We start from the raw sequence: 17,987 nt of genomic DNA on the forward strand, positions 1-17,987 counted from the left end.
GTGATTTGTTATCATAAATGAAAATTGCTTAAATTAATATTTCTTCTAAAATAATAAAGACATGACATCACATGAATAGCTACAAGCCACTTCATTTGCTAGATAAAAAAAAAGCCACTTCATTTAATCATAATCACATGAAAGTGTATTCAAAATTTTAAAATAAAAAGGCTATAGTTTTCACAATTGTCCACTGTATTATATTTAAATTGATTGATAATTATCCAAAGTAAATACAATACAACACTTCCTTTCACAAAATTGAAACAATGCATTTTGCAATTTTTTTATAATTTAATTTCCAAATTAAATTAAATTAAACAGACCATAAATTATCAGGACTAAAATTATTTTCCAAAATAATAATATGATTTGTGAATTGTTTGTACAAATTTTTTCTTATGTTTCAGTAGTGTATTAAGCATCAAAAGATTAACAATTGGATGGGGCAACAAAAATCATTCCAAATACCTAGATATTCAAACACAAATAATATGTACTTAAAATTAGTATTTACCTCGAAACAAATAAAGGCTAAGGACTTTGTGAAGGATCTGACTGATGAAGTTGTTGGAGCACTTAATGAAATTACAATACCACTCTTTGCCACGTCAACATTTTGTACTCTACTATGAACACTAATATATATAAATATATATATATATATATATATATATATATATATATTTTGAAAGTAATATTGATAGTGTAACTATTTATATTATTTAAAAAATAAAAAAACTAAAATAGTATATTTCAAAAAATATATTAAATAAATTTGTTATTTTATGAAATGCTATGGAGAAAGCTCAAGCTAGGACTAATGTTTCGTGAAGGTTTCGTAATCAATGAAATAATTATCTTAATTACTATGGAAAAATTAAGTTTAGGATTACTCATTTTCTTCGTGAAGAAAATGCATGTGCTGATAAGTTGGTTAATTTCGAATTTATTTATAGAGAATAATTTCATTGGTATAATAAGTTTCCATGTTCTTATAATTATTTATGAATAGGTATAGTTTACCTATATCGTTTTTGTTAACATATGAATTTTGATCTAATTCTCCATATTTTATACATTTTTTTAATAATATTGTTTTCATGTAATGACATATGATTGTTGTTACTTGAGGTATCAGCCTAACTAATATCTCAAATTACATAGTATAGTCATATCTAACATAAAAGTTTTTATATATAAAAAGAGTATTTAATTACGAAACTCCAATAAATAATAAAAACTAAAATAAAAGTTTGAAGTCAGATTTGAATAAATTTTACCCTAAGACTCATAATTTTTATACGCGGCTCTGACTACATTTGAATATACTATTTACTTGGTATAAGAAAAGTTTATACGAGTTGGTATGAATATAATATACGGTAGCGAGTGGTGCGTGGGAAAGTGATGCTTTTTTTTTCTCTTTTCTAAAATTGATTTGATGAATGAAGTGTTCATGGGTTTCATGCATGAATGTTTCTTCCTTGTTCTTCCGTGAGTGGTTAGTTACATCCTCCATCCACAATCCTTCTTCCTTTTTTTTCTTCTTTCTCACTTTCCCTTCATCTTTCTCATGCAAACCAATCCCAGCCCTTCATTTTAGATAATTTCACATTCCTTCTACTTTAACCCTTTCTCGGCTTCTTCTTTTCATGACTTCAATAATTAACTCTCTTTCTACATGCTTTAATTGGATTTGGTTCACACTTTGCTTCTTCCTTCTCAGCAAACTTTCTTTTTTTAATTTCTTACCAGTTTAATTCATATAAATGCATTTCCTTCCTATTCAACCCACGGGAGAAGGAAATCTCAATAAACAAACACACAAAAATACACAAAAATCACGATAAATGTATCAAAACTTATATGGTAATGTAAGTCAATCAATTAGAGATTAAGATATTTATAAAATTTATTAAATTTAAAATTTATTTCTTAATATATATATATATATATTATAAACATTAATATGTATCTTAACATATCAGTTAAATTGATAAATAATAACAATACATAAAAAAAATATTATTAAAAAAATTAAAAAAAATAAATAATTAGACTAAAATTCATGTTAACAAAAACAATATATAAGTAAACAATACCTATTTATAAAAAAATCTAAGAATAAATTAGATGAAAGTTTTATCAGAATCATTTAAAATCTATAAAAAAAAATTTATTCATATTTTCATATATTAAACATTTATTTTTCTGTTTTTTTAGGTAGGATACCTCAGGAATGACTTTAATTTTGATGGCTATAGACATTGATTTATATATAATTAAAATAATTTTATATATAAATTTTATAATAATTAATATAAAAGTTACAATTTAATCATAGTATCATTGTACTAAAAAAATCTGTATATTAAGAATATGTTTTAATTAATTTAAAAATATTATTTATCCTACATTATTAATTTTTATAATACTTGTTGTATTCATATTTTCTCCCTTTTTTCTGTTTATTTTCCCCTTTAACTAAATATTATTAAATAATAATATTGCTATTGTTGTTATTGTAAGTCTAAAACTTCTAGTATTTTCAAGTATAGCACAGTGATCAATGATCATCTACCAAAAAGTATATAGTATAGCGAGATTACCTGTTCAATAAAGAAAAAAAAAAAGAAATTTCCAAGAGTATTATTTAAAGTGATCGGCGATTAGTTCTATCTTTAAATATTGATTACACTTATAAGTATTTTGTACATTAATACGTGTGTACTTTCGAATGTATGTTAAATATCAAAGGTTTTTATAGAAATATTTAATGGTGTTTTTATAGTGATAATAGAAAACATCAACGAAAATATAAAATGACGGGCTTTAATTTAATAATGTTGATGTTGAGTAAATATTTATCATAGTACTTAGATAGATTTTTATTTACTACAAATTGTAATTGATTTTAGTATTAAGAAGTGGACTTTAAGCCTAACTTAACCTCATGAAACCGGTTCATGGGTGAGGTTTACACCTATTTATATTTCATCTTAATCTCTAGTCGATATGGGATTTCTTTAGTGTTTAGTTTATATCCTGGATTATAATTAATTTAGTTTTCAAATAATAAATGAATAAAAAATTCATTGATATAATTGAATTATTTTTAAGCACATAATTCAATTAACTAACACATTTATTATTTTTTATGGATAATATATATTTATCTTCCGTTAAAAAAATTATGATTACTTGTTAAAATAATACACAAAATAATATTTATAATATAATAAAAATTAAAATAAAATAAATTAAAGAAAATATATTTAAGATGATTAAAAAATATCGATTGAACTCAAATTTTTATTGACTAATTCATTAAAAAATATTAATTCAATATATTTTATCACCATTTATGGATATCAAATACTTATTAGTTTTTTCAACCATTAATATCGCAACAAAATGATTTGACATTTTTCGTAGAATATTCACTTTCAAAAAAAAATTCTTCATTCACAGCACAACTCGAATCATATACTCTGAGTAGTTTTATTCAGAAATATATTTTTCTTTCAATTATTCGTCTAGCTAGATGTAAAGATAGTTTAGAAACATATTTTCACTTGATCGATAACCTAATTTTAAAAAATAATTTTTTATCATATAAATAAAATAAAAATTCGTTTATCTAAAGTGAGAAACTCACTTTACTTTCGAAGATACGAGTCATATGATTTACTTATCCACAGAATATTTTTAAAATTTAATTTAATATCTAACATAATTTTTTTTATGAATGATTGAAATTTGTTATTTGTTTTATGAAATCCAAAAATAATTATTAGTAAGAAACACTTCTTTAAATTGTGGAGCACAAGCTGACAAAAACAAAAATAGAAAGAACTTAGTGTAAGAAGAAAGTTAAAGTACCAAATAAAATATAGTTTAATTATTGTTCTCTATTTTTACACAACTTTTTGTGCCCTGTATTTCTTACCTTTACGTGTTCATCTTAGTAGGGATCTCTTCGTAATTTCCAGTTACAAAGAAAGAAAGAAAGTTCAGAACTATATATCACCCCGTGCTTTGTTATTGTCTATATAAAGGACTTGGAATTCTAATTCCGCAGCAACCTGCTCCTTTCGTTTCCTTCAACAATATTGTTAACTCCAAATCCTCTTTCAATGTCTTCCTTGCTAAACGACAAAGCCAATGCCATGAGAAGGTTCCAAAGAAAACTAAACCTCGAAAACATCTTTCATTTGTTCAACGTTGGTGCCGCAATTTTGCTCTTCTCACACTCCTTTTCCTTCCCCATCACCCTCCAAACACTCTCCCATCTCCACCACACATTAATTTCACTCTTCCACAATTCTTTCTACGCTTTTCTTCTCCTAAACGCCATTATCCTCTTCCTCTTCGCACTCTCCAATAACAACAACAAAAACAATAATAGCAACAACAACGTTGGTGCCTGCACTGATCTCTACAACGAAATCCTCAACCACGACGAGTCTCGCCTCATCGTAACCGCGCCACAGGAACAACCTCGTACCGCGGAGAAAGAATTCGAGGAAACTGTCACGGCAGTTACCGAGACGACGACGGCGTGCAGTTGTACAACAGTGACAACGGTGACGGAGGGAGAGGCGGTTTCAGTGTCGGAGAAGAAGCGGTACCGGAGAGTCCAGTCGGAGAGTTACGAGCGGCGGATGGTGGTTGCGGCAGCGCGGGGAGAGTTAAAGAGATGGAAGACGGTGGGATTGAGGAGGCCGTTTGAGAGTGAATTGCGGTGCGTGGAAGAGTTGAGTGAAGAGGAATTCAATCGTGCGGTTGAGGAATTCATCGCTGTGCATAAGAGAATGCAATGGGAGGAACAACTAACACAGAATTTGGCATGCACTCCCCCAAATTAAAAAAAAATGAAAAAATAAATAAATAAATTAGGGGATTAGAGAAGGATATAATTTATTTTTCATTTTCCATTTTTCATCCACTATTGTACAGTAATTTATCCAATTTCTGAGGGATTTAATGGAGTTTCCTATTTTAATATATATTCTATATCTTATCCAATCAGTTTGTAATCTCGTTTTTACCATGGGTTTGGCGTCAAATGAAGAGTCAAATTAAAACCAATATAATTAGTATATCATTTACCAACCTTTTTTTCCTCATGTTTTTTAAACGAAAAAAGTTTTGTAAAAATTAAAAAAGGAAAGTTATCAACTAATCTCAGTACGTAGATGAATCCAACCAATGGTATATATGGTGTTTTATAGGTTTGCATTTCATAGTATTTGCACATAGCCAGAGTTCTGTTTTATAAAATAATTAAAACAATTATACACATTGATTTAAGATTTGTTTTCATGAATACTATTTGTAGTTCTAAGAAAAGAAAAAAAAAGGTTATCTCTTTTAATTTCGAAACATATGAAATCGTGTGTATTAAAAAAAATAAAAAAATCGATGTCAAATGATTTTATATATATGCATATATGATTATGACTAAGCTCGGTGAAAAACGCAAAAATGGTTGAGCTTGGGTATTGGTATAATGGTGAATGGGTGTGAAATTTGGACTGGCGTAGATCCTTGTTCGACTGGGAGAAGTCTTTGGTGAACAGCTGTTTCAGAGTCTGCAAGAGGTGAAGTTGGTTTTTGGGGAGGCGGACAGTTGGGTCTGGAAGATTGGGGAGAGTCAAACTTTCTCAGTCAACTCTGCCTATGTTCAGGTAAGGCGGGTTAGAGGAGGGGAGTATTCTCCTGTGTATAGTAAGTTGTGGATGTGCAAAGCCTTGCCATCTGCTTTGTTCACTGCTTGGAGGGTGTTGGAGAATAGGATTGCCTCTAGGGTTAACTTGGTAAGGCGCGGAGTGGCGGTAGAAAATCTTTTGTGTTGTTTGTGTGGGGAGGAGGAGGAGTCATCTTGTCACTTGTTCTTTGTTTGCAAGTTTGCTTGGCGTGTCTGGTGTCTGTGCTTTAAGTGGCTTGGTGTGTCGTCTGTAATTCACAAGGACCCTAAGTCAAATTTTTTACAATTCAGGATGAGTCAGGCTTCTGTTTCGGTTAACGAAGTTTGGGGTACAATTTGGGTTGGCATTGTGAACGAAATCTGGAAACATAGGAACTCGGTCATCTTCAATATAGGTGTGACAGATGTGTCTGAAGTGTTCGCTTCAGTGTAAGTAAAGGTATGATCTTGGATTTATGCAAAGTCTCGTTCTGCTTATTTTCCTTATTCTAGTTGGGTTTTAAATCCTTTGGCTTGTATGAGGTTGATTCATTAACATTGGTTAGTGTTAGTATGGTTATCTCTTTGCTAATTGGTAGGCGTTCTAATAGGAAACTGGTGTCAAGTATTTCTGTATAAGGGTTGGACCACCCCAGAAGTGGTCCCTATTTATTTATTTATTTTATTGCTGATAAAAAAAATTATGATTACAAACTCATGACAATGTAATTACTTAATTAGGCATATTTTTTTATATTAATAATTTGTTTATAATTCTCATTTTTTTCATAGGAAAGGTTGTAATAGGATAGATATAAAAATAATAGTACGTTGTATTTATTACATATGACATTAAAAAAAATTATGTTCAAATATTATAACTGTTTATAAATGCTAAATTTGTGTGTCTGTAAAAAAAAATGCACGATTATATTTGTGTGTCTATTGAAGAAGGTTTTGTAAATCTGGCGTGTCAACTACTTTATTATCTAAGAAAACTTCATTTTGAAGCACTATAGATGATGCTTCAGAACATCGCAGGAGATTCCTTTGTAGTTTAGTGCTGATCATTTGTAACTTGAAGAACTAACTTTTTGCTGATTAGATTATGAGCAATGGGATTAGTCAATCCGATTCCAGACAACCAATAATCATGGATTATACCTCAATTAATATGTTTTCTTAACATAAACTCAATTCCTATATTTGGAAATATTTTGTATTGGCAGCTGTGAAAACAAACAAAGTTCAAATAAAGTGTGCACCGGTTTCTATTATTGGGCAAAGGACTTCGATTTTTTTTAAAAGGAACTATATGGAAGGTGAATCCTTCTTATAATCCTTTTTATGGAGTTAGTTTTAATTTATTGATGCAATGATATTTATATTTCCCAAATGTTTGCTTCAAAAATTTCAAATGATAGAAGATTTATGTTTTGCTAATTGCCATATATACTTTACTGGTGAATAGTCTCTTGCTTAAACAACTCTGAGTAATTTTAAATTTGCCAAACTCCCTCTATTTATTTTCAGGTATTCATGGATCAGATAAGTGTGTTGTGTAGCTATTGTTGGTTTACTTCTGCTTTATTCACTTAATTTAGTCAGTGTTTAATAGAGAAAAGCAACATTTCTTTAATAAAAAAGAAGTGGGGACTTGTGTGGTGAAAACTATATATGTTGTTATGTGAAAAAGGTTTCTTATACACTCTCCACTTGATGACAGATTAAAATGTATTCTCTCAGTTGTTTCAGATTATTTAGATATTTTCCTCAGTGCTCAAAGGGACCCATTTAAAGAAAAAGGAAAATAAACACAAACACATAGACATAATATACATATATAAAGAGAAGTTTATGGCATAGTGGTTGGAATTGGAAGAACAAAATAATACAGTGGTGAACTAATGAGATTCTTTAAACGAAGTAGATCAGAATTATCCTAAAGAAGTGAAATAATATTAATATGGTATTGTTTATCACCACCCAACATGTGTTTCTTTGGTGTGTCTGTCCCAAGGGAACCAACCTTCTACGCTTCTAAAATTGTACCATACCTACACTCAATACCACACAAAATAACCATTCTTTATGCATTGCTTTCGTTGCCAGGCCCCTCCAACCGTACCATACCATATACCAAAACTTGGGCACATATACCGAAACTTAAATTCCATACATATTCTATGTCTCAAACAAGTTAATTTCTTTTATTCATTCTTCTTTCTTAAAACATATTTCCTTCTATCCAAAACTATTCATCATGATATGTATCATCTTTAATGTCTTCTTTATCAATCTTGTTTTACAAAGACTAAATTCTTTCTAGAATAATTTATTCTCCTTTCATTTCCTATAGTTTCTCGGTGTTCAAGGTTCTTTTAGTCTTTTTAATCTTTTCAGTGTCTTTCTACTTTTACGGAACGAGAGAATTTGTAAAAATATTCTAACACTCAAATCAGTTCAAATCTACCGTGTAACAGTTAATTTATATATTTCTACTATTTTGGTTGAAACTTAAAAAAAGGATTAAATTGTACTTATAATCATATTTTTATAGATAAACTCTGATTTATTACTTAATAAATAATGTTTTAGAATATTGTTTGAATTTAATTGTAGCAAGAGGTCATTAAGAATCGGTCTACGTAAAGAAGCACAAATTTAAGCTATTTTCATTAAATACTGTGTTTTTTTTAGAACTATTTTACTACTAATTATACATATATTTTATAATCAACTTACTTTAAAAACCAAAATAAAAGTTTTATAGTCATCTCATAACTTTTTTTTTACCATTCTGTTATGTTTCTTCACACATTATACGTCTCACACTACATGAAAATCATGAAATATAAACCAATTTTTAGATACCAAAATAATTAATTGTAATAGTAACTAAATTAGATACCATTTTAGAAACTAAAAAAATTTGGTTTCTAAATTAATTTCTATTATTGTTAAATAGTTTCTAAATTGATATCTAATTAGCAACCAAGGTTTTAACTACCAATTATTTAGTTTCTAAATTTGGTATCTAAAACCTTGGTTGCTAATTAGATACCAATTTAGAAACTATTTAACAATAATAGAAACTAATTTAGAAACCAAAACTTTGTTTTATTTCTAAAATGGTTTCTAATTTAGTTATTATTATAATTAATTATTTTGATATCTAAAAATTGGTTTTTATTGCAATTTCTTTAGCTTCAGTGTTGGAAATTTTTTTATTTCAAACTTCAGATGAAGTAGAATCTTGTGACCCTGACTCATTCCAATTGCTTATAATTAATCACATTATATGAAAAAAACAAGTTGATGAATTTCCAATTTTATATATTATGTGGGGAAAGCAAAATGAAAGGAATGAAAATGATATAATTATGAAAGCATTTATTTTGGTTTTTTAATTTATAATCACAACTATTCTTGTTGTCTGTGTGTTCCAGTGATAAATCATTGCCCAGTACATTGGTTTTGTCTTGTTGTCTCCTTCTACTGCATACTAGTTGTCATACACTCATTATATATCCAACTTGGGCTTCATTTTCTGGCTTTGTTTTTTCCAAATGGGTCCACAACCTATTCTATAGTTGGTAGAAACACCCTTTGAACTTTGAAGGATTTTCTGTACCAAACCATAAGCAACTGCTCCATCATCAAATTTCAGAGAGGGTACTGCTCTAATTTTCACTCTTGAAGATTCCACATCGACTAGAAATTAGAGTCTTTCATTGTATATAAGTGGGTGCAAACCTCAACTCTATGAGTCGGTTTTATGGGGTTGAGTTAGATTTAAAGTTCCACTTCGTAATATGGTATCAGAGTCATTTCGAACCTATCCTAATGAATGTTTGTGTTGGGTCTATCGTGCCACCCGCTATCGGACCACTCAAAATATATAAGTGGGTGCAAACCTCAACCCTATAAGGAATTGATTTATAATCTTGGAGGAAAAAGAAAAATATTATATGTAAACGCCATTTGGATAAGAAGTGAAGAAAGTTATATTTATCTTAAACTATTCTATCATACCTTTTTTTTATAAACTGTCTACATTCTCTTAAAGAACACAAATATCTTTCCCACTAGTTTGAGTTAAATAAGTTTATTTGGATAAAATATTTAATTTAGTTGCTTACCCAATATTAAAACGTGTTAAACTAGAATAATGGATGTCATTTGATCCACTATTTCTAGTAACTACATGTATGTTCTGGTGGAAGTAATATTATTCGAATGAAATAGAATGATTATGAACAATATGTTCAAGTTTTAAAGTTGAGATCATGTTAGAACAAGTTGAATTATCCATTTGTCAAAACTGTTAAACCATCGTTAATGTATTTTTTACTAAATCCTTTTATTATTTAATCCTTCAGTAATATATCTAAGACTACTAAGAAACAAAACCTATATTTAAATTGTGAATAATTAGTACTTTATTATATTTATAATTATATTTCTTTTAATACAGACGTCACTAATCCCTCACTAATCACATTATTGTGTGATTTTGCTCATTACAAAAGAAGTCATCCGTATATTTATATTACTTAAGCATGACAAGGGTTTTTTTTTAATTAGTTCATACCACTGCAAGAAAATCATAAAATAAAAACCAATTTGAGAGATAAAAAATAATTAGTTGTTATAGTTACTAAATTAGAGACCATTTTAGGGATTAAATAAATTTTTGGTTTCTAAATTAGTTTATATTATTGTTAAATAGTTTATAAATTGGTATCTAATTAGCAACTAAAGTTTTTGCTACCAAATTTAGAATATAAATAATTGGTAGTTAAAACCTTGTAACTAATTAGATACCAATTTAGAAACTATTTTACAATAATAGAAACTAATTTAGAAACCAATTGTTTTTTAGTTTCTAAAATGCTATCTAATTTAGTTACTATTGCAACTAATTATTTTGGTATCTAAATATTGGTTTCTATTTGATGATTTTCTCGTAATGTACATTAACATTTTGAGAGGTCGACTAAGTGCAAGATCCCAAAGTTGACATGGTTGCACCTTAAAATTATTTATAATTTTCATTAAATAATTACCTATCTTTTTTTGTTTGTAAACTAAATTTTAATTGAGTTAGTAATTAATATGGAAATGTAGTGCAATATGTGTGACCTTATGCATTAGATGACAACAACCATTGTATATATGAATCGATATTGAAAGAGGTTGAGACCCTATAATCATGTTTAACTAATTCTTTAATTACAAATTATGTCTACTTTATGGTTTAATCTTAACTTATTATGTGTTGCAATATTTTATAGATAGTCAACCACTCGATTTTGAATTACTTGATTATGTGAGGATAGTTTGGACGACTTATTTTATCAACTTTAGAACAGTCTAGGATAAATTATCTTAGATTTAGTTTATATGCTTTTAGTTTTATGAAATTTTGACTTTACATATTAGTTCACAATTTCATTTGTTTGTTGTTTTATTTATTTTTCTTATGTTCCTTAATATTAATTTTAGTTAAATATGTTTTTAGTTTAATTTCATTTGTTGTTTTATTTATTTTTCTTATGTTCCTTAATATTAATTTTAGTTAAATATGTTTTTAGTTTAAATAAAATTTGATATGACATTAATTTACAATTGAATTTATGTTACTTATTGTTTGGTATATTTTATATGTTTTTATATGATATTGTTTACTTTAGTTAGTGATTTATTATGTACAAAATAGTAAAGAGGATAAAATTAAAAAAAGAATTGAACTACAAAAATTCACAACATATAAACAACGATTCAAATCAAATTCATCACATATGTGGACCAATAGACCACGGTTTAACCCCAACTCTTATCTATTTTGTGAATATTTTTATTTTTTTAATTGACTATTAGAGCAATAGTTTGGATGAAAATATTGTTAATTTGGAATCATAACAATGACCATTTTTGTTATAAATTGTTGTCTATATCCAAAAATATAGATGAAGAGTTAAATCATTGTCTAAATTTGATTTTTTAACGACTTTATAAATAGTGATTTGAAAGCCATCGCAATTAGTCTTTTAAAACCGTGTCTATAAACTCAGTAACGTATTTTAAAAATAAATAAATAATAATAATAAATTTGAATAATAAATTACGAGTAATTTGTTATTTAATGATATATGCAATTTAAAGAATGTAATTATCAAAGAAGTAAAGTAACTAGAAAAAAAAGGACCAAATTAAAAAAATAAAACTGAAAGAAAATCACAAGTAAAGATAAAATAAAATATACAAAATATATATACTAAAATATCATACATATTTTTGTGTGTATAATAAACTTACAAAAACCTGTACACATTTCTGTATAATTATAATCTGAATAAATATGATCATGTTCCTAGTTTAGTTAGGAGGGCATTGTTGAAGAGGAAAAAATAATATGAGAAGGACCATTTTCATTCCAAGTAAAATAAATTAAAAGTGAAAATAAAATAAGAAAAATTATTGAGAATGAAAGAGACATGATTAACGTTTGGTGAGTGACGATAAGTGCAGCGTTGAACTATAAATTGTTCTATTTTCGTGGATTGTTCTGTCAATTGGCTCACATTATACCTCGACGGAGACACTTTCTTTAATTTTTTTTCTTCACCACTTCAACTTTTAGAAAAACTAATAAAAAAACAACAACCAAAATCACCAAAAAAAAAAAACTACTCTACAAACCTATTGAGATTTTTTCCCTCCACTTGAATATCATATGGGGTAATAATTTAGTTGTTAGAAAAAAAATACCTGATTATTTATTAGTGAATTAATATTTTTTTTAATAATTTCTTTTCATTTTTTAAAAACTAAATTAGTTCTTAACTTTGAAACAAAAGGGTGCTAAGCTATAATTTTCGTGTTTATTTTAAATTTTGTATGTAAGATGTAGGTTGATTTTGAATAGCTTGAAAGCAAGAGATTGCATAATTTCAAGCGTGGATGCATAACATCTCTCATTTTCTCAAAACTAAACTAAACTTGAGAATTTGTTAGATTTTTTTGTTTTGTTTTAAATGAAATTATTACTGTACCACAGTGAAATTATTACCCCAGTTCCTAAGGGGGAATATCCATATAATGAATTAACTACATAATTTTTATAGACATCTTCACACAAAATATTTATTTAAAGTAATTATGATATCAAATTCTATATAAAGTTCCAAGATTAATTTGTTAACCTACTTTAATTTTAATATAAAGTCATATTTATCACAACCTTATCAATAAACATATTAACAAAAACAAAAGTATTTATTAAATAATATTTATTATATTTATCTGTCTTGTATCTATAATTAATTTAAATATTAATAACTAATTTAGACATCAAAATATTTTTTTAGTATTCTTTTGTAAATACATTCACTAATAGGAGATCACTCATAGGAGATCGAAGATGAGAACATCATCGATTAAAATTAACAACAGTTTAAAGAATACAAGGAAATACTGTGAACTTTCCAGACTTTTTAAAGTGCAATTACTTATTGGCCGAGGGATTCTAAGAAAGTTTTTTGATTGACTGATATTGGATGATTGATGTTGATAACAGCAGCCACAATATTATATATCTATCACAGCAAACTAGGATGAGCATTTCCTATGAAATACCCGCATTCATACCCATTTAACATTCTATATCAATATATTCTTAAAAATTCGATAACAAAAGTAATTTGTGCAACACAGGGATCCAGTAACTAATGTTGAAAATAGATAACTAGTATTTGCAATATCAAGACATGAGTTAAATACTTGTGGACTCAAAGCCAACCCTGAATCTACGGGTAAAATCTTGAAACCCACGTTCGAATTGCCTGCAAATATGTAAATCTTTATGTTGTCACATCCCTGGTTGAGATCAAATGCACAGGATATCCGCTCTTAAGTTTTGTAAAAAGTGCCCTTTTCTGAATACTTGAGTCAGAATCGATCACCTTCCACCTTAATACAAACATTGTAACCATTTAGTTACTTGAGTATAACTAGCATGTTACCAACATTAAACTAATGTGTGTGATCAATGACAGAAAGTACCCACTTGCAATTGGTGATGAAACGGTGGAGAAACACCAACATCATGGCTTTAGCCATGTTCTTCCCTAGGCATGCCCTTCCTCCCATCCCAAAAGCTAAGAAGCTGTATGGTTTTGACTCTGCCTATAATATTTGTTGGAACAGTTTATCTTGTGATTTTCTGAATATTCAAATCTCAAAATCAAATTTTCATTTTTCTTCTCCATTTAACAATATTGCAAGAGAGTAACCAAAAGGGTAATGATTTATAGACAATCTTACTTTTTTAAGTTGTATCCTTATGGTTGTCAAAGTATCATTTCTCAAAGTGTAGACTTACAGGGAATCTTGAAGGATTGAACACACTCGGATCATTGTGCAGAGTTGGATCATGGTGTATCGATCTAGCATCGATGTTAATGTTCCACCCTTTCTTGATTTTATATCCTATATCATTGCATCACTTTCATTTTTTCTCATTTAAATTTACACCAAGTGCATAGGAATGCATGGGAAATTTATGTGTTACCTTCAATCACACAGTCCTCGAGTGCTACTCTAGGCAACCACTGTACCACAGAGGCCTTCCTTAATGCTTCTTTTACAACCTGTTTGTGACTGTGTCAATATCCATTTTTTTTATAAAAAAATGATACAAATAGAAGCAAAAGAAAATAATCTGTTATATCAGGAAACAACAATTAATTCAAGAGTAATGCACGATCTCATCATTTGTAAATTTTGATGCAGCAGCTAGCTGCAACACATTGCATACAAAAGTACACACACCTTAGAAGCATATGGCATCTCATTAAGGGCCTCTACTGTAAGATATGAATTTCTTGAACCATTCTTCTCAATCTCAAGTTGTTCCTTCTGTTTAGTTAACAAAATTACTGCATTTTACTAACCCAGGGAAAAGAAGATTATATAATGTAAAGATAAACCGAATTGAAAAGATTCACCGACCATAAGGGTATTAAAAACTAGCGGATTCTCATCCACAAATTTGATCATCCATGTCATTGCATTTGCTATCGTGTCCTGTCCTGCGATTTCGAACTTTGTATAAAAAAAGTGGATATTGAGGAGAAATTATTCTACAGTTTTAAGATTGTGTCATTCTATTTAATTTCAATATAATATGTTATTAACTTGATTGGTAAATTAAAAATTTAATTATCATATAATTTCAAATAATTACGTAATATGACGTAAAAATAGATTGAAAAGACATGATCGTGAACTCATACCTCTTAATTATCAAAATAAATATAATTTAAAAAGATATTAAAAGAGATAAGTCGTGATGATGAGACTCTATATTTGAACTGAAAAGAACTTTTCATTTTAGTAATTTTAAAGTCTTTTACCCATTTCAATAATTAAGAGATAGAATTGCAAATTTAGTAAAAATTTCTCAATACTAAATTTTACCTGCAATTATCATAGTTAAGATATTGTCTTTGATCTCTGTGTCTGTTAGTCTTGGGACTCCATCCTCGTGTAATTTATTATCCAAAAGTTGTTGAAGGAAATCTACATGGCTAGTTGCAATTCCACTTCTTCTTTCATTTATAGTCTTCTCCAATATGTCCATTATCCTTTTTCGAGCCTGCATTTTCACTTGAAAGCTTAAGTAGACATTTCAAAGTTTGTTTCAGCTCATGACACCGAATCGGTATATATGAAAAAAAAGTTGTCAATGTATAATTTTCTTCATAATTAGTAATGAAGGTGATGATGTAAGGACCTGTGGTGAGTTAGTGAAAAGAGTTTGGGTCTCGACTTGTTGGGTATTTTAATTGTTTGGGTTAAGAGCAGTTAACAACCACAGAGAAACAAACAAAAATATCAGGGGCAAACTTTAGAAAAGGAAGGTTTGTCCTTAACAATTTGAAAATTACTCTTGTTCTTAAAAACAAAAACATATGTTATAGTATAAGTGCAATGGATTTATACAATCCTAACTTGATAAGAGAATTATTTTTATTTAGTATGAGTTTTGATCTTATGAAAATAATTTAATATAAATGTTAGATAATTATGGGGGTAGTGTTGTTTTGGTGTTAAAACAAATAGTCATGAATTGGTTTTCGATTGATTCTTTGCAAGATTTTTAATGGAAATGTGTATTTAGACTTTGAAATAATAAGTTAAAATATTGGTTTTTTTTTATCATGATGGGGTATTTTTTTTGTTTTTACCAAAATGGGATTTTTTAAAAAAAATACAAATTTAGGCAAGTCGTGCCTAATTGGGACGACTTCATTGGATAATCGTGTATGAATCATGTTTGACGGTAATGTAATACAATAACTTGATTATTTGATTATCCAATTTTTTGTTCCTTAAAACTAACACTCTTAGAAAATTATGTATCAAATTAATTTTTAACATTACATAACCTACTACTCAATATATAAACAATAAAATTAAAAAAAAAAAATTATGACGTGGCAGAAGTCGTGCCAAGTTGACACAACTTCAATATGACGGAGCAGAAGTCGTGCAAAGTTAACACGACTTTAGTATGACATGGTAGAAGTCGTGCCTAATTGGAACGATTTCTGCATATAAAGTCGTGCCGAATTAGCACGACTTGCCTAAATTTATAATTTTTTTTAAACGGACCCATTTTAATAAAAACCAAAAGAAATAACCATTATGGTTGAAGGAATGATTAATAATTGATGAGATAAAGAATGATTACATACGTGTGAGTGAAAGTGTACGAGAATATTTACCTGAAGGCCTTTGTAGAATCTGGTCCAAGGTAACCTCACGGGTATGGCAAGCATTGCTTCACCCAAACGAGCAACCTCATTTTGCATCGTCTCTAACTCGTACCCATTCTCGATGCTTATTAGCATCTTGCACATCGCCTTGCAAGCTACCTGCATTACAAACATTATCTCATACAAAATCATATAAATAATGGTGTGCTAAGAATGAATAAAATTGAGCTTAATTTATTTTTGTTGTGTTGAAATAAATACCTTGAGTGTTTCATCTTGAATAACGAGGACAGATCCAGATTTCCAGGTAGTTATAGCTTGAAGAAGAAGTGAATCAAAGAGTTGAACGAAGGAAGAGAGAGAATGCGTTGAGAACAGAGAAAAGAGAGAGGCGCGAATGAGCTTGTGATGTTGGTGCGCAGCACAGAGCAAGCTATCGCGCCCCACAAGCTCCGCGATTGACTTCATATACTTCTTTGAGAATTTCCCCTCCTTGTTTAGAATCACTTTCGCCGAATCCGTGCTCGATATAAAAACGTGCGTTTCCCCAAATAACTTGGTCTTGAAGCATTTCCCGTACCTGACAAAGTTATAATCATATGCAATTATGTGTCAATGTGAAAACTAAACTATACTTAGGTAACAAAGTATTAACAAATTGGTGACTAATCATGAGTAAGATATAGAGCATAAAAGAGAGAGAATGGGATATTTGTTACTGGAGTCGGCGAGCTCGGACAAATTCATAGACTCCTTTGGTGTTGTTGATGGCAGCCATGAACTGAAGTGTCTCTCCTAGAAAGGGCAATCCTTGATTCCCCGGAGGAATATTGGACACAGAGGACTTGTTTCTGCACCAAAGTGCCCATGCTTTTTGACATAATAAAAAACACAAGAGAGCAACATGGCAGCAAAGATAAGGATGCTCGTTTACCAATTGGGAAAACATTTTGGTCTCTCTTCACTTCTCTTCTATGGTGACCAAATATCTTGCTCAATACACAACACTGCTAGTGCTACATATATATATTGCCAACTTCAACATATGATTTTTATGGCAGACATGCACTGGTGTATGTTTTGAAACATTGAGCCTTCCACTTTGAAACTGAAGTGGGAGAATGCGTAAGCCCTTCTTAAGATTACCGTGAGATATTTCATTACTTGTTTAATCACTAGAGCTCACACTGTTAACCATATTAATTAAACTTCGTTTTTAGTCTCCTAACAAGAAATTATTGGTTACTTTGAAATTATTAGACTCGAATCATCACTTTTTTTTTTTGGACAACGTCATCTTGGTCTTACTTATAAAATTATATTTAAGTTAACGGTGCTGGTTTTAACTTATAAAGAAATTAAATTTATTGTTTTTTTAGAAGATTATAAAAACGTGTCTTAAATTAATTTGTCTTAACTTGAGGAAATTCAAACAAATTATTAACTAGTCTTGCGCACTTAACTTGAGGCATTGCGATTGAAGATGGTGATGATTGACATGCAACTATCAA

General features: G+C 29.0%; 1 protein-coding gene across 4 annotated transcripts; it reads right to left on the reverse strand.

Annotated features, from left to right (window-relative positions):
* Positions 1 to 13,318: 13,318 nt before the first annotated feature.
* Positions 13,319 to 17,603, reverse strand: CYP722A1 (cytochrome P450, family 722, subfamily A, polypeptide 1). 4 transcript variants are annotated; one of them, XM_068627545.1, is made up of 11 exons: positions 17,411 to 17,603; positions 17,196 to 17,327; positions 16,738 to 17,056; positions 16,486 to 16,635; positions 15,176 to 15,353; positions 14,708 to 14,787; positions 14,528 to 14,614; positions 14,268 to 14,346; positions 14,079 to 14,185; positions 13,764 to 13,882; positions 13,319 to 13,666 (listed from the first exon to the last, which is right to left on the reverse strand). In XM_068627545.1, the coding sequence occupies exons 2-11, from the start codon at positions 17,252 to 17,254 to the stop codon at positions 13,558 to 13,560; spliced, it is 1,287 nt and encodes a 428-aa protein (XP_068483646.1). In that variant the 5' UTR covers positions 17,255 to 17,327; positions 17,411 to 17,603; the 3' UTR covers positions 13,319 to 13,557. The 4 variants fall into 4 exon arrangements, 2 of the variants coding, with proteins under 2 accessions (XP_068483646.1, XP_068483645.1); XR_011082950.1 differs by having other exon boundaries at positions 13,764 to 13,919; positions 17,196 to 17,586; XR_011082949.1 differs by having other exon boundaries at positions 13,764 to 13,919; positions 14,021 to 14,185; positions 17,196 to 17,586.
* Between the last annotated feature and the right edge of the window lie 384 nt (positions 17,604 to 17,987).

Source organism: Phaseolus vulgaris, chromosome 9, assembly GCF_051622355.1.
Source record: "Phaseolus vulgaris cultivar YP4 chromosome 9, ASM5162235v1, whole genome shotgun sequence".
In the NCBI taxonomy this organism is placed as follows: domain Eukaryota; kingdom Viridiplantae; phylum Streptophyta; class Magnoliopsida; order Fabales; family Fabaceae; genus Phaseolus; species Phaseolus vulgaris.